Source organism: Sycon ciliatum, chromosome 9, assembly GCF_964019385.1.
Source record: "Sycon ciliatum chromosome 9, ocSycCili1.1, whole genome shotgun sequence".
In the NCBI taxonomy this organism is placed as follows: domain Eukaryota; kingdom Metazoa; phylum Porifera; class Calcarea; order Leucosolenida; family Sycettidae; genus Sycon; species Sycon ciliatum.
Genome location: NC_088651.1, coordinates 589,573 through 610,855, shown reverse-complemented (window position 1 = coordinate 610,855; position 21,283 = coordinate 589,573). Strand labels below are relative to the sequence as shown.

Genomic DNA, 21,283 nt, shown 5'->3' with positions numbered 1-21,283 from the left:
ACCCTGGCCAGAATGCGACATGATGTTCGTGTGGAGAGATATGCAACTGCGAAGAGTGCACACGCCAAAGGTGAGTGCGGGCAGTGCAAGATATCTTCAGTCAATTGTGACATTGAGAGATGACGAAGAGCACGCCAATACTTATCGGGTGTTTTCTTACGGTGGCCTTGAGTGCACTAAAGATCTACCGACATTGATCAAACTTGCACAACTGGACAAATATTGCACGATTTCCTCCAGCCTGCGATACATGCACATTCTAAGTAAGACGGGAGATCATATAGAAGGAACTCAATGGCGAGAGCTAGAAGAGGTTCATTCGCCCTTTCACCCTCGTCCTCTTCTTTTCCCATCCTTACTTGCCGTCAACGAAACCATTATTGTGTACGGTGGAGTGCCAGGGTATCATTTGCACTATCCCAGAATGAATAAACCACCAGATGTGGATAGCTACTGCACGTTTTGGGTCTTCAATGTCCAAAAGCGCGCCTGGATGTCTCGTCACAACAATGCCACGGACACATGTCGCCTTAACGGACATGGTCGCCAGTTGTTTCCAGTCTCTGTAAGAGGGCACGAATTCGCGCTCATGGACAGACCACGCGCAGTCTTGTTTGCCAACGAATCAAAGATTCTTCTGCACTTTTCGCGTGGACACGTTCTGCATGTGCTTGAGGTATGCAGTGTGCTAAATAATCATAATATCTCTCCATCTAGCACAATATCCTGTCGACGAATCCTCGCCCATCAAACCAAGCTGGCACCTAATACAAAACATTATAGATATATGTCAAACTCTATTTCTCACACAGTTGGTGGCGGAGTGGGTGCTTTCTTTGGGAACTTAGAGCGGCAGTGGACCGTATGGCCTGCAGCACCCTTGTCCACTTGCCCCAGCTTGGCTGAGAACACTGACTGCGGGTGCCATGATTTCGTCGAGGAGATGATATACGATGCCTTCAGGCCAGCCTACCATCTACCGGGAGATTTGGGCTGTGCATCGAGTGGTGCTGTTTTACAAACCATACTGGGAAAGGAGAGAGCTTTATTCTTGCCCGGTTCGTGGTGCGTGAACTACTTCGCTCGACTTCCGGAGATTCTTGAGTCCTCGGTAAGTCAAGAACGAACCTTAGATGCGAACGTCTACTGGATTCTTGACACGACAACGAATGCGTACGAGACTAGAACCATGGCACAGTGTACAGAACGTCCTATGAGTGTTGGTACGGGATCAACTGCTACACAACTTACTGCTGGCGTGGTTTTCTTGTTCGGTCCGGGGTACATCTCTAATAGTCGTCCTGTTGATTACCTCTCAATCATGTGGTGCATTAATATACTGAACTTCACCTGTATGGAATTTACTAACGCTGGCACAGTTCAACCGTCGACACGATACCTCCACGTGGCAGTACGACTCGATGATACCCATCTTCTGGTCTACGGAGGGACGGATGCCGACACATTAGAAGATCTCTCTGATATCTGGGTACTCACATTTGACAGTATAGACCAGTGTAAAGGAACGTGGAAGATTCTGAAACCCACCAATCTCTTCGGCGCAGTAATGCCACGTCTTAGTGATCCGCGGGTAACACAGATCAAAAATACTCTTTTCGTTTTCGGTGACACATCAGCATGTACTGACTACATACTGGCACTGGATATCTCCCGATACTTAGACAACGGTACAATTCGAATCAACCAAGTCTCCGTAAAGCCCTGTCTGCGTAAGGTAAAAGACTTCGCTAGTGTTCAGTACAACAAGAACGGCATACTATTGTTCGGTGGTTGGACTGACAACAACAACATCATTGAAAAAAGCAAGATTGCAGACCTTATCCTTTTGAATACTTCCAACCTACAAGCGGAGGCCAGAGTGTTGCCCTTTTTCTACCATGGACATGTGATAGAAATCTACAATCACCATATTGTGACAGGGCAGCGTCTCTATATATTTTCGGGATTGCCCACCCACCGCGGTTTCGGAAAGTACCTAACGATTGAGACCGAGCTCTGTCCGATGGGGTACGAGCTGCATGAGGATAAGACGTGTCAACCCTGTCCGCATGGTTTCTTTTCTTCAACTCTACATGACAGATGCAAACCGTGTCCAAATTTCACAACGACAGAGACAGAAGGATCGAACGCCTGCGTTGCAATATCTCCGTGCCGTTCCCAGCATTGCCACCAGCACGGGGTGTGCATCGTGACCGACTTCACCGCCAGCTGCCATTGCGACTTTGGTTACGTGTCGTATGACAACTGTAGACTACCACTGGTGAGCTTGGTCATTGCATCCGCTATTCTGCTCCTCGTCTCCTTCATTGCTCTTGCTCTACGCAAATACCACACTAGAAACCAGCAACTCAAGCTCAAGGAGAGAGAGCTGCAGGACAAACACAAGAGTATGCGACTGTATCAGAAGAAGCTAGACCAGATCAACATCGGGGCAAGAATACGCTGGTCATCGCTGAACCTCACCAAGAAACTGGCCAGGGGAGCATTCTCGCAAGTGTGGCTAGCCGAGTTCAGCGACATGTTAGTAGCTGTGAAAGTACTCCCCAAATATACTGGTAGAAATAACTCGCAGACAGACCAGTTCGTCCAGGAAGCTGAGGTCCTGCGTTCAATTCGTCACCCCAACATCGTCATCTTCTTGGGAGCTGGCACAAATAATTCCAGCAAAAGACCATTTATCGTGATGGAGTACTTGCGGCGAGGTTCTCTCCACAATGTACTCCACGATGGCGGGAACGTGTTCACACACCAAGATCATCTGAGATTTGCCCTGGACACAGCCCGAGGCATGACGTACCTGCACGAATCCAACCCGCCACGCCTGCACCGAGACCTGAAATCTCCCAACCTTCTAGTCAGCGACAAGTGGGTGGTGAAAATCGGCGATCTTGGCAACTCGCGATTTATGGCCATTCTGGATGAGGAGAAGGCGGCCGGAGCGAACAGGACCAGTACCAGCGCCGCTCAAACTGCCCTGACGCAGTCATCAAACACGGCGGCGGGCACGCAGTCCGTAGGCGAAAGCCCCAGGGAAAATGTACTTATCGAGCCTCCCTGTTCCGAAGCAGTACTTGACAGACGTGATTCCAAGAGCTCGCTTGCACTTTCAGGAAGCCAGGAGACCAGTCTGTCAACGCCTCTACTCACCGACGTCTCCACAAACCATGGAGAGACGTTTCAGCGCTATTCGGCATCAGTGATGACTCGCGGTGTGGGGACTCTGCGCTGGAAATCACCGGAGTCAGTACGTGGCGAGCATTACAACGAGAAAGCCGATATCTACAGGTGAGTGTGAATTTGGTGAAAATGTTACCACACTTACAAACATGCATCACAGGCACGCTGTGTATTATTTATTTCCCAAAACGAGGAATAACATCGATTCTACTCTCACCCAACATTGGGCGCTTTCCATTACACGTTTACACAATTCTGGAACTAGGTTTTGTAATTCTCGAACGACCAAAATGTACGAATTCCGGCCATGCAAACGAACGACTGGAATTCACAACGCATTTGTTTTCATGGCATATCACAAACGAGATTGGTCGTAAAAAGATATCCCGTAGATCTTTACCCTCACGCGCGCGTCGAGCCGTCGACCCAGCTTGGCGTATTGGTCCATCCCGGCGAAAGCTCCCTGTCGGCAACAATATTGGGCTTCGATAAAGCTGAACGCGTGTGCGAAAGAACCACCCAAAATGATTTGGTCTAATAATCAGCTCCCAGTCCCAGCCAAAACTCAACAGCGGCAATTAGCTTTTCGGGAAGACAAAAGTAGCAATTACATGTAGTTGTAGCCCTGCTTTCGTGCCACACCGGCCAGGGAGGCTCTTCCTTGACTTGAGCCATGCATGACTAGACCTGTAACACTGTACTATTCACTACTAACCCACCCAGCATGCAATTTTGGCGCCAGATCCAGAGAAATTCCGCCCTCTCTTCAGAATTGACGGAATTGGATAAAATCGATTCTAACGGCGGAAGTTGTGTAATCGAACTGTGCATCAAAAATAACTAATTCTAGAATTGACCGATTTGTGTGTAATCGAAAGCGCCCAATGAAATCCGATGGCATGGCCGGGGCCAGCCGCCTTACTTTGAAATAGTTATTGGGCTGCTCTGCACTGCTCTTGCACTGCTGTGTGTGTTCACAATCAACTCCCTATGTATTGCCATGATTACTAGTAGTAGTACATACATGTATACCACCGTACAGAGCCCTCCCACTGATCGACCGTGTAGTTCTGATTTGAGTTGAGTTTTGCCTGTACAAGAGGCCGTTCGACAACAGTGTAGTTCTGAACAACCATGTACGATACACTTTCTAGATCTCAAACACAATTATTGTACTGTGCTCGTTTCCTGCATTTTGCGAAGTGTCCTTTGTTGTCGATCAAGGCCTTTGCATTCCTGTTAGTGTCAGCATTCACAGGTCAACGTTTTCAAAATAACGTCTAGCCGGCCATGCCCTGATCGGCCGGACCCAGACGACTACCCTGCCTTATGTTATAATTATTACATTGTGTACTTGTGTAGTTGATTGTGCGCCTGTATGTTTTTTTTCTCTTGTCATCATTCTCACAGCTATGGGGTTGTCCTTTGGGAGATCTTCACCAGGCAAACGCCATACGGACATCTGAAGCGTGAGACAGACGTGGAGAAGGCAATAGAGAATGGTCACCAGCTGCCTATTCCACCGGGTATGCCCTATGACTATCGTCATCTGGTCGAGGCCTGCTTGAGACCAGAAGCGGCCAACCGTCCGTGCTTCAGTGATATTCTCCATGATCTGGAAATTCAACAAGTGAATGCCTGACCATGTTTCCCTTGGTGCGTACGCGTACACTTGCTCTGCCCCAAGATCATATTTCTACATTTTACATAGGCAACCCTAGTTTGGAACGATCTTCTATGACTAAATCATCATCTGTTACTGTGCTTTGCAAAAGTGGCAATTCGGCTACAAAGCACGAGATGCGGGTTTTTTGATTTTTATTATGTTGATTGGCCATTTAATAGTTTGTGGATACCACCTTCCGGGGCACACGTGCAGCATACCAGTGGGTCTACGCCTGTTTTGGCCACCCGCCTCCATCGACACTACCAATGTAAATAGAAGTAGAATGCACTGCGTTTCTATAAAGACTTCATGGCCCGTATCCTGATGAGGCTTCTTTTGAGATTCAGCACTAGTCATTTCTTTCCACAATCTTTATAATAAATATCCTGTTCTTGTCGGTAATGCAGTTGCGCGATGTCCACACGTTTCTTAGCCGTCTTGCTGAAATGATTATTCCATCAACAACCAGACAAGAACTGCGCTCTCCAGCCGACCTTGACACGTTGCCACAGCACACCATCAGCAAAGCGACTCATCCGTTAGTACTCATGTCCAACAGACAGCTGCTTCGAGTATAGAATTCTCGCCACTGAAGGTTGATGATTTAATGACTATTGGCTAATACATGTAGATAGTGAGAATCACCCTGTTGTAATGAACTAGGAAATTTGCACAGCCTATACAGTCTAGACTGCAGTTCTGCTTTGTTTTGCCAGCATTGCACTGCACACCTTTACCGACATCACCGTTAGCCCTATTGTTATATGTTCGCCCCTTGTGAAATTGTTGTTGTTGTTGTTGTTTTTTATTTGAATTCGCAATACCAAACGGGCAATAAGCCCAATTACATGGAAGCGAATAAAATAATTCTAAGAATGAGGCATTGGGGTGGATGTTATTTCAAGTGGAAAATACTGATCCCGGGAGGTACTACAAAAAGGTACAATGAAAATCTGAAAAGGCCATGGTACTGTCGTTTACCATACTGGAAGCAGCTACATGGAGAAGGGAAAACAACAAGAAAGACGTTTTATCTCATGTATTGGACAAACAGAGCTAACAGGAAAAGACCGTTCGTTATATGCCTATACATACTGTCCGTGTGTGTGTGCGGGGGTGTGGGGGTGTGCATGTCACTGTTTCTCTTCTTTTAAAAACGTTTATGGCCTGAGAGTGTACGGGTACACGGCTGCTGCGAAATCGGCCACGGCTTTCCAGGAACAGACACTGGCTGGCAGAGTGTTCCACAGCGCATGTCCACATTTGTTCTGACGTTGGGTGCCTGGCCCGAAACATCAATACTTTTTCCACAACACTAATAAAAGAATTTTCATCCAGCGCATGCGCCAAAAGTGAATAGCAACTAAATAGAACGGTTGTCTGCTGGCAACCCCCCCCCCCTTTTATTTTGTTATGTAGTTATTCCACGAGCGCTGCACTCTCTTCCTCAAATCCTCCTATTCCCAATTTCACAACCCCATAATAATTATTTTGTGTACGATTTGTGTTTCCTAGGACACCCACCCTTGCCAGGTGTATTGCCTCTGCCTTCCAGAGATCTATTGAAAGGGAATGAATGACTTGGATCACATTTCTCAAATTTGGCTTTTATCGGGTTTTTGCATCTCAGATCTTCAACTAGAAGTCCATGTACATATCAAGTGCCCTCGGCAATGACTTTCACCGTTGAGCATTCCTTTGTGTATCGTTGTTCTCCGCTCCACAGGCATGCTATATTCTCCGCATGTATCCAGTCTTCTGAGATCATGCAGCTCCACCATATGCACCCACACAAACCAAATCACAGCTCAACAGGAGTTGATTTGGTCAAAACAGCACACCATGCATGTTCGGATTACTATCCCCTGACTGTGCGTGAAGCACTATTAGACCTTGCGTGGTCCGGCAAATGGCAAATACAGTCGAACTTCAACTCGGATGGTGAGCCAATTAAATCATGGTGAAAAAGGAGAAGGACAAAATGTTACGAGTTATGACTAACTGTCCACCAACGTAACCAGATCTCAGATCGTAACCAGGTCGCCGAATGTCTCAGTACTCCTTGTCAGTTTTGTGCCATTTTGTCGCACTCGCTGACTGTATAAGATCTGCTTACGTTGGTGGACAGTTAGTCATAACTCGTAACATTTTGTCCTTCTCCTTTTTCACAGTCGAACTTGACAACTTTAAAGTTATTAACAACTAGGTGTGCCACGCAGGGGTCTAATACTGCATCACAGATGGCACAAACAATGGAGAACTGCGGAGATTATACCAGGCACGCGGAGAGGAGAACAAGAATCCACAAAGGAAGGACATAGCTAATTATCCACATGTCCTTTGCGTCGCTGTTGCCCGTGACTGGATATCGACATTCTCTTTCTTCGCAGAGTAACTGTTGGTGTTACTTTTGCTGCATGTTCGTGTTCCTTCCTAACCGGCCCTACTTATCTTGATCGCCGTGGTTGGTTATCACCCACTGCCTTAACATTGGCCACCGTTTTCACTGAGTCCTGAGATGGTGTACTACACTATACGCGCAACAGTGAAAGCCAACAGCAAGTCTCCTATTTAGTCACTGGGCAGTGAGGAGTGAAACTGATATGCCTCGACTGTTATGGATTTATGTAACAGGAAAGAGCTTAGGAATGGGTTTGCTCCCACACTGGAGTTCGCGCTATTCTGCCGACTTGGCAAGTGGACAAGTCGGCGGAATAGCGCGAACTCCAGTGTGGGAGCAAACCAATTCCTAAAGAAATCATCGCCGAAGTCGCAACCACTATTTAGGAAAGAGCTTATCCATACCTCTTCACTACACTCTCCAGGCTGTCTCTAGTCTACACCAATCACTAAAAGAAAAAGAGACAATGATTCGAATTTTCGGGCAAGGCACATCTTCAGGAAGGAAAGAACTTGACTATCCAAATGACACTACAGTGTACCAGAAGAGGTGCAGCTCGAGAATCTATATCCTTCAACACTGTGCATGCTAGTTTACGCCGTATGGATTTAGATTGCCCTCTCCATACAGTCAACATGATAGCCATGCTTTTGTACGGTGGGCTTTTCATGTCACAGGCCCTTTTCGTGCGTGAACACCAAAACCCCTCAGCGACTGATTCGTGGGATGTTCAAGTGCTTCGGACAGTTCGTCTGTGTCTGCTGGGCTTTGTCGTTGAGGGCACCGCGGCTTGGTACGTGTTCTGACTTCATGTCCCATCACCACAATTTTCTTTTCTAAAGTGCTGGCAACTGCAATCCGACCCCTGGAGCTGTAGAATTGGTACTGCACGAAAACCAGGGGTCGGATTTCAATTTCCACTACTTATTATTATTATTATACGCATTCCCGCGTTGAAGTGTAGCAGCAGTATGCTGCGTCCACAGCTTTGCTGTATCAGAGTAAGGCAGTGCTGTACGCTGCGATGAGATAAGCATTCTGCACGTTTCGAAGGAAGCCAATCTTGAATTCTTGATGCTCTATCAAAGGGCGTCGTCTCGGGTGATAATCTTCCGTCCGGGCTCGCCAGGAACCCAGGAGTAGAGGTGAAATGGGTCTTTCCTGTCCACTGATTTTTGTACGTGGGAGTAAACAAATCACTGGACATTGGCTCCATAGGTATGCGCCATGTTGACACTTGGCAGTTCCAACCACTTCGTATCCAGTCTCCTGTCCGCTGGGGACGGTACCGTTATGTTAAGATTTAATGGATAACAAATTAGGAACGAATGGATGTGCACTAAATAAGGTCCCAGTTTCGCGTCCATCTTCGTCAATCAGAGCTTGTGAAGTTGTGGATGCGAAAGACAGGTAGCTCGGAGCCTCCTGGAAGACAAGACCTAACAAGCAAAGCAGTAGGATATTCTACGTAGCGTCGTGGTCTTGCAACTGCCTAGGGAAGCTCAGTGTTCCAGTCCCCAGTAACACACATAATCAAAACTTGAAAGCCTACATGTCGCACTGGGCTCAACCCAATCTTCTTGTTGTTCTCACTGTTCGTCTGTTGTCCAAGAACGTGGCCTTGGAAGAAAGAGATAATGGCTGGTGTGGGGTATCCACTGTACTCATACATGTACATGGTGATGATTGTGCTTTGCTTTGCCCGTAAAAGAGATAATGGTGGATTTCTGATTGATTAGGGTCCGCATGTGACAGTTCGCTCCCCTCTCCCGTGCTATCTCTCACTGCATCACCCTCACACCGTCTCCCACTGCAGCCTTCTCATGTTCTATCCTTTCATTATCCTCTGTAATGCTTTCCGTAACAGTGTAAATGAGGACTTTATCCTATTGTATTACTTTACCACCTCCCCAAGGTATCTGGCTATTTGCATAGTGTCAAGTATACCTGGTCAGCCGTGAAGGATCAAGGAAAGCCGCAAGTAGTGCGCTGATGTATAACAGGATCCCCTGGGGCCTGGCAACATCTTTGTCTGTGTGGGGAATACCTGGAGACGTCATGGTATATGTACGTGCACAGACGACACGTGGCGTGTCAGGGCAGAATACATATAACATGGTATTATGGTATTATTAACTGTATTTTTTTGTAGCTAGCTCTTCGCGATTTTTTTTCAAATTTGAAATATTTTTTTGAAACAAAGAAAAATGTTGGCACCTACATGTATGTACAGCCCACGCCTGGTATAACGTAAACGCAAAAGAGAAAAAAGTAATATTTTATTGAACTGTATGAGCGGTTTTAATGTAGCAACAAGTACGACTAATTGCTGTGTAAGCATGTCCTAAATGTCGACGAGTACATGATTGTATGAGTAATTTTTTTATTTATGTGAAACGATGATCGCAAGGCACACAATGAAAGGGAAAGAGAGGATTTGCTTACTCAAATCATAAGGTATGACACTACCACACCTGTGCACTGCTCTGAGTCATTCGAGGTGCACGGAGCAACCTGTAAGACCAGTATTCCTGTGTTGGCAACAATGCACAGAACGATAGGCGAAGATGGCGGCTGTAGACCATTGCTGCACGCGCGCTTGGCGGAGGGGGGGGGGGGGGCGACGGAAGATAGGACTTGCATTTTCCTTTGTCTGGCGCTGGTTTACTGAGGGCCCGATGCATGACAGCATCCACTTCGCAAACAGAACAATGCCGTTAGCTATTGTTTGAACTGCAGAGGAACGTGATGATACTGTTCGTCTGCAAGAGACACACAATACTAGATATCCCCTCACGACCAGTATATGATCACACAATACTAGATATCCCCTCACGACCAGTGTATGATCACACTGTTTTCGACGGTACGGGACACCAAACACTCTACGCAGGATAATGCTCACTTCCATTGCTGCTGCCGTGTGAACAACAGGTACTAGGTTCGGTTTGGAGCGGTCTATTCAAAACGTGTGAGGATATGATTCATATGAAGCGTACTAATATTTTATTATGTTGGCTTGGAAGCCAGTATTAAATATCACGCACCTGTTTGGCCATTCACGTTTGCAATTGCATTTTGCTTTCACAATTACATGTACATATGGATGGTGCCATATGCAGTAAAATGATAATAGTTCACATTCTACATGTACATGTACATGTAAGTGCTCGTAGATAAGTACAGATTGATCCGTTTCTGTGGCAATGTTTGGTCAATAGCGCCTTGCACCATGCCAAATGCCAAACAGGTCAACAATTATACCTACATGTACGCAAAGGGCGATGGCCGCATGTTAAGTGATTGCTGAGACGTGAGAGATGGTATCCCAAAACGTTCCCACAAAATGGCGATTGCCGCATGTTAGGTAATTGCTGGGACGTGAGAGACGGTATCCCAAAACGTTCCCACAAAATGGCGATTGCCGCATGTTCAGTAATTGCTGGTACGTGAGAGACAGTATCGCAAAACGTTTCTACAAAAAGGCGATGGCCGCATGTTAGGTGATTGCTGAGACGTGAGAGACGGTGTGACAAACCGTTCCGTGATGGCTGCCCTCCAGGCACACCATGTACAAGTGGTGGTGTCAGTGTTCACGTAATAATGGGGTCCCCATTCCACGTGTCAGGAGTAGCTTGCACGTTCCTAGCGGATACTGTAATGGGAGATACATGCATGAACGTTCACGGGTACAGTGTACTACCTGACTGATGCAGAGATTATCTGGTTAAGTTAACGCTGACTGTTGTACACATCGCAACAACTACAGTCACATCACAGCCATCCGGAGAGGAATGGAAACGGTGGGGTTGAGGGACCATTAGCTATTGCTTATCCACAATTAGCCCTGGACTGGGAAAACAACTGATTGGGTTCAAGATCCCGCTGATAATTTGCTCCCAATTCCCGGCACTAAATCACGTTTGCGCGTGAGGAAATAGAAAATCGGAGATAATGGATAATTGATGGGAAATGCACACAGTAAGGACTACGTGTCGTGCTATTATCGTGAGCGCTCCGAATACACTACATTCCAGTGTGATACGGCTTGACCCCAAGACTATGGGTAGGAGAGACCGCAAGTACCGGCGTCTTGACCTTGGAAAGGACTCCGTGCCACAGTGGCGCGCCTCGCCATGCGACGTATTAGTACCTGCTGCGTCTGCACTGGCCATTATGACGTCATCATGATGTGCATCGCGCATGAACGAACCCACTAGCAGCGGAGACGCGTGATAAAGGTCTTGCGTAGCACTAATATAAAGCATGGCTTATAGGCGATTCAGACTACGGCCAAAATCACGTGTAAACTTGAATTTCCATGGTGATGCAGTCGTGTTTCAAAGTTTTTTGCAAAATCCCTGATCAAATCCATCTGAGTCGTCGAAGCGTGGTCACAGTTGGCCGTAGTCTGAATCGCCCATTAGCTACATGTAGATGTAGATGTACAAGTACGTTCCATAACATACAACGAGGACAGTTGGACTGCAAATGTACATGTTTGGTCCTCCCCCTCATTTTCTTTTTCTCCCCCACACCACGACTAGGTAGCCAGCTCTTAATGTCCTCTTCTATGTCGTCTCCTTATGAGAATGCGACTCAGCTAGTTTGTTTGAAAGACTATAAAATTCAATCCAAGCACATTGAGACAAGAAGGTTATCAATAGCCCAGCCAAGTATTAGCGAAACCAAGCATCATGAAAGGCTGTCTTTAAAAACAATCACGGTTCGCGTCAGACTCTGCTAGAGGCGGAGTTTTCCGCACCCGTGGGAACGCCACCACCCTTCAAGGATCAAGGCCTAGATGCAGCTCCTTAAGTAGTGAGAGGTGAGTAGATCAGCTCACCAGCATGTGGTCAAAGACCGAAAATCCCATTCACTGCATCAATGTGTTCCTCGTGCCAGGCCACGAGTTCCCAATAATAACCTGTGGGTCGCAGCACGGCTGGAAAAAATCCTTGCGCTGTCTTTGTGCAGTATATGAATATTTCCGTGCCCCCGATGGCATCTCTAATATATTTAATTTTTTGTTCGAGCAGGTATTAACGGTCCTAGGATACAATAAGGCCGAGACCATTATTTTGTTCCGGTTGACTTACATGTACATGTGCATGTAGTTAGGGGTTCAACCAACACAAACGTCTCCATCACTAGAGAGTGAAAGACCTAAACGTGTCACGGTGGTATCCAAACATGATATAAGGTACCAGGTTGGAATGTAACGTCTTTCACAAACACCAATGTAATCCAACAGACACATCCACTTAGGGAACAATGCGCGGAACACAGAAAGCACCAGTAACCCTCTTGAAAACGCAGTTGGTTACGTGATCTTGGCGTTTTCTCAACTGCATTGTCAACATTCGATACCTGTACATGTACAAGTACCACTATTTTCTCTTTAAACTCAACAATATGTAATGAGAGTGCCAGCATGAAATAGAAACATAGAAGAAAGTGTGTGCTGCATGTGATGTTGTATGCTCAGGCGTGGTTTTCACCCCACTGCTTCACACAACACCTACACCATAGCATTCGCCCTCGTCTACATGACACTGTATGCTTTGCATGTCGCTCTAACTCAGTAGCTTTCACTCTGGACTTCTAGGGATCACACTGTGGCAATACATGATGCCTCACCTCGTATTGCGTTTCTTTAGAAGTTAATCCCCGGCACATGTTTCATCATTATTTTAATATCCCAGTTCCCCACGCCTACATACATGTACATTTATGTTCCAGCTCAGACTCAGAGCTCTGCTCTACACTACATATACTTCTGAATCTCTTTCTTTGTTTATCACGTTGTATTCGTCTTTAGTATTATGGTATTAATACCCTCTGCCCGGCTCTGGATCGGCGAGTAGCCTTTGGGGAATCCTAAGGTTCGTCTAGCGGTGACACAGAGATTGGTGGCGCCAACACCTGTCGGAGAAATCACGTACCGGAATGTCCCGTTCTAATTGGCGGGAATAGTTGTTCTTATGATATGGGGGCGGGCAGAGCGTCACACTCGAGCTGGCAACGTGATTAGGTCGTGTTCCGAACACGTGGTCGTAGCAATTGTATTTCCTTATTATTGTATGCACGTAGCACCCACGCCATTCTACCATCACTCATTACAGACATTAGCCCTGCTGCACGTTTTTGCGCTTGGCTAGCGCCAGTTTCTGGATAAGGAGTGCCTTTGGGGCAATAACAGGGGACATGTCTGCAGCAAAAAAGACCAGGCACAGTGTTGAAGTGGCCGTTTTTAAGTGCCAGCCTACTTACCAAGCCCCGCTCCAAATATGATGTATATGCGGCGCTGCTGTACAGTTGATAGGCGAACCAGGCAACTGGAGCAGGATTTGATACTGTATGCGGTACTGCAGGGTGATGGACTGTTTCCTGTGATCCCTGCTCGTATTCATCTCAGCTTGAAGCCAAGTCACGTCCTACTGGCCAGAGCATAAACACTGTATTGTTCACGGTGAGAAGCAACAAGTGCCGAACAAAAGCGTCTCATTCTTCTTGGTACGAGCAGGCCCTCGACTCTGAAGTGACACGACTTCGCAAGGCCAACGTGAGGGTGTCTGCTGTGTGTGCGGTGGGGTTTTTCCTACACTCGCATTGGCGTGTAGCGGTTGAGTGTAGGCCTCCCGGCGATGGTCTTGGTAACCCACACTGGAACACAGAACCATTCCATGATGGTTGAAGAACGCATTGTAATCCTCTCAGCCCAATACCTGCATTCACGTGAATCAAAGAACGTCGAAAACACTGTGTTTTGCCTTGCGTCTCACCCGTGCTACTGTACCTTATGTCGGTAATACTAGGTTGTCCGAAGTGCTCTCAGCCTTGCTATTGAGTGGTGGTGGCACGATTCTGGCCCATTTCACTGAGCGGGATTTGTCACCATACTGCACAGGTGTGAGGTGAGACGTGTGGACTCACTGCGCGTTGCATATAAAAGCGATCGAATCCTGCGACCTCCAGTCAGTTCGTTATCCACTGCTAGCTTGGATGTGAGGTCCAGCTTTCACGAGGTTCGTCAAACAAGTTAGGGGCCCTAGCCCTCCGTCTCTCTCGCCGCCATGTCCAGCAGAAGTCATGCCACAGCAGGCGGAATGCTGCGCTATAGACCCCAAGTACTGTGCACGCTAGAATTCATAGTTTTCGCTGTGTGTCTACCGTGTCAGGCGTTATTCTTGAATTCTGACCACCGGGGAGAGCTGCATGCAGTGCGCCCCGGAAGTGCTCTGTCCGCGGATCACGCATCGACAATGACCAATCGCCTTCCGCCAGGTCGTGAGCAAAAGACGGCATTGCCCAGTGGTATGCAAGACAGATCAATGGCACTATTGGATGAACGCCGTGATCTCGTGAGGCAGTCCACACAGAGGACGTGGCCTAGCGTTGATGCTGACGCTGATGCGCTTGCAGACCGTCAAAGGAGACAGATACAGAACGCTCCAAGCATTCCCTTCCAGAAGCGGAACAACACGGGTAGCGGCATAGCAGATGCGCCTGTGTTCGAGCTGCCCAGACGAAATCGCAAATCAAGGAATTGGTGGGAGCGTAGAAAACGGCTGCAAGAGGAACGGGAACGGGCGGCAAACGCCAGTCGGTTGAGAAACGCAACAGCCACCAAACAGGGGAGCAATGTGACCACATCCGCATATACCAGCAGTATCACCAGCAGCAGCAGCAGAGCCATCACCACCAGTGGCGTGCCTACGACGAGCCTTCCGACCACAATAACTAGCACGGAGCCCAGCGCAGTACATACACTACCGCCGCACGCAAACCGTCGAGACCTGCACTTGTTCGGTAGGACGGAGTGCGAGCGTATACCGCACTACATAGACGTAACAACGCCGGGCTGCGTCACGAAACGTTTCGACGTGGGCGCATGCGAGGGTTTCTGCCGGTCGTGGTACCTGCCGATCTACGTTGACGAAGGAGTCCTACCGTCTTCGTGGTTTCGACGTGACAAGTGCAAGTGCTGTACACACAGTACTGTTCAGGTCATGAACGTGGAGCTCAACTGCGAGGAGGCCAGAAAAGTTGTGCTCCAAGTACCCAGGGTCACCCAGTGCCAATGTAAAAAGTGTCATGGCTCATCGTGAGTAATGCCATCCAATGACCATACTGGATGGCTCATCGCGAGCAATGCCATGCTGCAGCCCTGCTGCATGGCTTATGAACAATACCTTGCGTGATGTCTTGCGGCCTCCTGATGCCATGCCTTGGCTACAACGGATGGAGACAACAAGTTTTGCGGCCTCCACGAACCATGGGGATCAGAGAAAGCCACTTCTAAGGGCCAGATAACACACAACCAGTAATGCCTGCACGTTGGTGATACCGTGCCGCTCCTGCTCTGCAATGCCTGGCGGACTGAACTATGGGATGGTCGCGAAGGAATCTCCATGTACCTTATAACCACCCAATGCGAGCATGCAAACCCAAAATCTCTGCCGCACCGAAACTAAAACTCCCGTTTTCGCCCAGAACAACTCACTTCACAACGCATTCATAATTCGTCACTTTTATGTCACCTATGAGACGCACATATATATTTTCACGCTTGAGAAAATCTTGAATTTACTATCCATATCAATTCTGGAAACAATAATTATAATTCCACAGCTCCTTGAGTATTTAACTTAATATGGATTCTTCCCAAAATCAGCGATTTGATTTTGAAAAGCGGTTTTTGAGAAGTGTTACTAGTCTAATAATATAATCATACAAAAAGAATGAATTGACTAACATTGGTCGTATTCAATGAAAAGAGAAAGACTCGCTCCTTATCGCTTTGTGAATGTTCGTGTGTCTGGCTGACCAGTTTCTTCAATGAGTGATCCAGCACAACAACTGTGCACTGTGTGGGGTGATGTACAATGCCGGAATCGGCTCCATATGGGAGCGGAGGCAAGGTAAAGCCCTGTTCCAGGATGCCAGGCAGGGCTAGCATGCTTGCACCAAGGGTACGGAATTGGTAGCCTCCCCTTGTTGTTGTTCTTTTTGTTGTTTTTGCTGTTGTTGTTGCTGTTGTTGTTGTTGTTGTTGTCGTCGTCGTCGTCGTCGTCATCGTCGTCGTCGTCGTCGTCGTCGTCGTCGTCGTCGTCGTCGTCGTCGTCGTCGTCGTCGTCGTCGTCGTCGTCGTCGTCGTCGTCGTCGTCGTCGTCGTCGTCGTCGTCGTCGTCGTCGTCGTCGTCGTCGTCGTCGTCGTCGTCGTCGTCGTCGTCGTCGTCGTCGTCGTCGTCGTCGTCGTCGTCGTCGTCGTCGTCGTCGTCGTCGTCGTCGTCGTCGTCGTCGTCGTCGTCGTCGTCGTCGTCGTCGTCGTCGTCGTCGTCGTCGTCGTCGTCGTCGTCGTCGTCGTCGTCGTCGTCGTCGTCGTCGTCGTCGTCGTCGTCGTCGTCGTCGTCGTTGTTGTTAAAGAATGGTCCTTTGTGTCCACTTTATTTCCTGAACTCTCGCTCCTGATAATTATGCATGCATAGCCTGACATGATCTGCCCCTCCCAAGACCCTCCCCGATTTTCTGAGCACAGTGGAGCTGGCTGCAAGTATCGTATAAACCATCTAGTGTTCTCCTCTGTGTGGCGGTTTACTAGGCGTGTTTTGTGACGGTAGGAGTGTGTTCAATCACGATCATGTTTGCTATTCACGTCTATAGAGGAGTTACGGCTTTGTTCGCTTACTGATTCGTCCTCCTCTATTTGACAAGTCAATCGAGATACGTGTTGGCCGTGTTTCAGTGCCAATCACGAGCTGAGAGCATTATGAGCCACATCAATTGTATTATCTTAAAAACGGTAACGCCCAAGAGCGCCTTCTTTAGAACATGTCATCCGGCAGTTTAGCTTCAAATAGCCTGAAGCTGCTGGATCGAGAGGCTTGCTTATATCCTTGGCGTCCTTGTACTGTATAATAATCTTTATTAAAGGATCTCCCAGAGGCGATGGCCTGTCGAGGGGATCTCCTGATGCAAATCATGCAATAGAAATAAACAGTGAGGAAAACTACACGTGTTACAGTATATGCTACATAATGAGCAATAAACACAGGGCTGGGTTGTTCAAAATAAAACAATTAATTTAAATGTCCAGGGATATACCACTACAGTCAAATTTAAAACTTTTCACGTGCAAGCGATATTGCTGCTGAAAGTTAGAAAGTGAATCTTGGGATGTAAGCCTTGGTGGAAGGCAGTTCCACAGCTTTCAGATTTTATGCAGAAAGAGAGAGGAAGAGATGCCGCCATGAGAATTGAAAATCAGTTTGTTTGGTCGGCGTGCGCTAGAAGAGATATTGATGTCAAAGCGGGATAGATAATCTGGGTGCCAATGGATATACTTGAACAAACCGGTGATGGAAATGTAAGTGCGTCGGAAGTGAAGGGATTCCAAATTACAAAGCCTATTTAAATTATTCTTCGATTCATAGCGATCAAAATCAATCTTCGCAGACCGCAGCAGGCATCTGCAGATCTTTGCTTGTAAAATGTCAAGCGATTCTAGCTGGCTAGCAGTAAGTCTGAAGCACCAGACAGGGATAGCGTACTCTACTGTGGGTCGTACATATGACTTGTAGAGTAGGGCAATATGTGCATGCGATAGATGACGGCCCATAAAGCATAACAAATTTACACGTTGGCGAAACTTTTTGAACACAGTAGTGAAATGGTCTTGGAATTTAAGATTAGGGCTGATCTCTACGCCTAGATGGATTACGGTACTTTTAACATTGAGTGGTACGTTGTCCATTTGGACAGACGAAGAGGGTGGAGGAGCATAGTTGGAGAACATGGTGGTCTTGGCCGCAGAGAACTGTACAAGCGAAAACATTATAGCTCTAACAGTGAGTGCACCGTGACCTTGGTCGCAGGAGTCACAACAATTGTCAAGTACCGTAGACACGAAAAAGTTTATTATCGTGTCCGTTCCTGAAGGGAATTCACGACGGCCGCTAGCACCCCGGTAAACCCTAGCGGCAGATGCAGCACCTAACGATAGAGGTGAGGGTATTAGTCTCACAACCACTGGCACAAGTGCGGAGAAACCCCTATTACCCGCATCCAGTCAGTGCTGCAGTGCGGGGTAAAGTAATTATTGGTATCGCGAATGCAGTGGGAATGAATGTGATTTACGCGTGACGACCGTGATGAGTCTTTAGTAAGTGCGCCACCATTTGACGCATTTGTATAATAGTCCACGAAAGGATCGTACCACACAACAAACCCAATCCTGAGACCACTGCCAGTGGCTGGCAGTGGTCTTTGTTCCAAATTATTTCAGTATTTTACGTCTCTCGTCTGAGATGATCATGAGCCCGACGTGTTCCTTTCAGTTCTCTCCTTCACTATTTCCCTCTCTCTCTTTCTCTGTCTCGCTCTGTCTCTCTCTGTGTCGCCCTGTGTCTTTCTGTCTCTCTCTGTCTCTCTCTCTCTCCCTCTCTATCTCTCTCTCTTTCTCTGTCTCGCTCTGTCTCTCTCTGTGTCGCCCTGTGTCTTTCTGTCTCTCTCTGTCTCTCTGTCTCCCTCTCTATCTCTCTCTCTGTATTTCTGTCTCTCTTTCTCTCTCTCTAATGATATGAAATTAAAGAGAAGAAAAAGAAGGACAAATCACAATCTACGAACGGATGTTGCAGGTAAAATTGATCGACGGAAAAGATTGTAGACACGCGAGCAATGCACGCATAACACATTCCAATTAGTGACACATTAGCTTTTGTCTTTTTCATTGTTAATGCATGGAGTGCAGTGCTGGAGCCCAAAGTCTGAACTCTCTACGTCGTCCAATGCGTTGCATTTATGGGTCTATAGTGGGACAGGTGGTAGCTCCGCTCAGCTACGCACACTGGAACACTAAACGTGCTGCTCGTCAGTCACAATCCTCCTCATGCTCAGCCTCACCAAGCTTTCTGGCAGGTTTGCGGAGTCGAAGGTCAAGGTGTGATGGACTTCTCGTGCGCTCTGGATGGCAGTCGTGAGTGTGTCAAGTGTCAACTGAAGTCCGCGGGAATAGCTCGAGCTCCAGTGTACGTGTGGGGAGCAACCCAATTTTCTTATGAAATTACTGCCTAAGTCGCTGCAACTGTTTTGGCACTATGTACTAATAGCAGGACATCGTGCAATTATTCCAACATCACCGCACGTATTAGTGTCATCTTGAACGCACATGTATACTCCGTGTGTTAGCACTGTCTTATAATGTATGTTACCTGGTAGCGCAATTATCGCGCTACTGCATTCTCACCGTTATTTGCTGTAGAAAACAGTGTCATCCCCAAGTTCCAGCCAGTCTACATTCTTACAATGTTCCGGGATGAAATCTGTATGACTGTGACAGCTGCATGGATGGATTGCTTGTGCCAGTATCTTCCACAACTTGGAGTCGTATTGCTGGAGTGGTGAAACAGGTCTGCCTGAAAGCGCATGTAGGGGGGGGGGGGGGGTGGGTGGACATTTTTTTGGACGAAATATAGACATGACATAGTTAGGGGCAAGGGATTCTTGAGCAATTTTAACGGCATGCCCTTGCACAGTGAAGGTGGTTCGATCTGCACATGAGTCTCGTGTGAGGTTCACGACACAGATGTATTAGCTGTTGCAAAGACTGCTGAAGAGTCCTGAGACATTTTGCTTCTACATTGCAGTCCAAACTCCTGCACTGTCTGGAGTCAGTGAGGTGGTAGAAAGCGCGAGCTCCAGCATTATAATATTATTAGCCTCAGGGATCCAGGCACTGGGCGGCATGATTATAGCTTCTTAAAGACTTCGCGGGTCTGCACGATTGAAGTTTCGGAATATGTCAGCATGGACTGCATGTTAAAAAAAAAACAGATACTGCAGGTGCTTGTTTGTAATCATTAGTAGTCTTTGTGAAGCGAAAACAATGCAAATGGGTCTTAGTAATGTGTAGTAATGATGTGGCCACTCCCGGCTACAATTATCCTCACAGTCTACAACGAATCGTGCACAATATCGATCTTGAGTAGGGCGACATGCAGGACGCCTCATTTGATGCAATCTGCTACATTGAGATCTATACGATCCTTGAGAGCTCATGTCTATTTCCACCCAACACTACAGGTTGTAATCATAACAACTGCGCGTCAACTCCAGATTACCATTGGCCTGTGTGCGGGAGCGCTCAGACTCGTGCCAACAAAGACAGAATCTGATTCCACTCAGCGCGGCGTTCCCGAATCTTCGGCCCCTCGGGAGCAGAAGTGCTTTGTGAACGTGACCTCCGTGTGGTATTGTATGCCCTTCCCAACTAATCTTGCTCTGACCAAGTGGCCCTTCTGGAATATGATAAGTGCATGTGTCCGCGATAATCGCCACAGGATCAGCCCACTTGCATAATTCTACTAATAATAAGTACGCTACCAGAACGAATGTGCCTAGCAAAGCCTACTGAGTGGGTATAAGTTAGTCTGAACTACATGTACATGTACATGTTCCTGCTTGTGCAAAGTTACCAGTGCCACGAAGGTATGTCATGACTCACTGATACTAGTATTGCCTCATAATGCTGCAGCCATGGCCGTGAAATCATTCTAAAAAGGTCGATGCAAGGAGCGTACTTTCTAGTGACTCACTAACACTACGCTAGAAGCTTGTCTAAGCGTGTGGAACCTTCCACTGGACAAAGTAACATCAGTTGACACCCATGGGAAATCTCCACCACTGCTCAGTAATAGTGTTTCGCGAAATGCACGCATGAGCAACTAACACGTACGCTAGAAGCGTGTTTAAGCTTGTCCAACCTTCTACTGGACAAAGTTTAAACCCAGAGGAAAGCTCCAATCACTGCTCAGTACTCGTGTTTCGTGAAAGGCAGGCATCAGCAAACAACCGCTCACAATCCTATCGAATCCGAGCTTCCGTTTCCCACTGGTGGTTTTGGAAAGGGATTCTAAAAAACGCTACGTAGCTGAGAAATAATATACACCTTTAAAAAAAAATGATAATGTGCACGTTGCGGTGACTAGTCCAATTCTTCTGAGCCTACTTGCATGACT

General features: G+C 47.3%; 1 protein-coding gene across 2 annotated transcripts; it reads left to right on the top strand.

Annotated features, from left to right (window-relative positions):
• Nucleotides 1-1,891: 1,891 nt before the first annotated feature.
• On the top strand, nt 1,892-5,646 carry LOC135824751 (probable serine/threonine-protein kinase DDB_G0278509). Of its 2 annotated transcripts, XM_065337459.1 has the most exons (3): nt 1,892-3,306; nt 4,609-4,854; nt 5,272-5,646. In XM_065337459.1, exons 1-2 carry the CDS (start codon nt 2,024-2,026, stop codon nt 4,838-4,840), a joined length of 1,515 nt encoding a protein of 504 aa, XP_065193531.1. In that variant the 5' UTR covers nt 1,892-2,023; the 3' UTR covers nt 4,841-4,854; nt 5,272-5,646. The 2 variants fall into 2 exon arrangements, with proteins under 2 accessions (XP_065193531.1, XP_065193530.1); XM_065337458.1 differs by having other exon boundaries at nt 4,609-5,646.
• Nucleotides 5,647-21,283: the final 15,637 nt, after the last annotated feature.

Coding starts and splice junctions, on each gene's coding strand:
- LOC135824751 (XM_065337459.1), top strand. CDS start 2,024: ATGGGGTACGAGCTGCATGAGGATAAGACGTGTCAACCCTGTCCGCAT. Junction 3,307..4,608: donor GAGAAAGCCGATATCTACAG/GTGAGTGTGAAT, acceptor TCATTCTCACAG/CTATGGGGTTGTCCTTTGGG.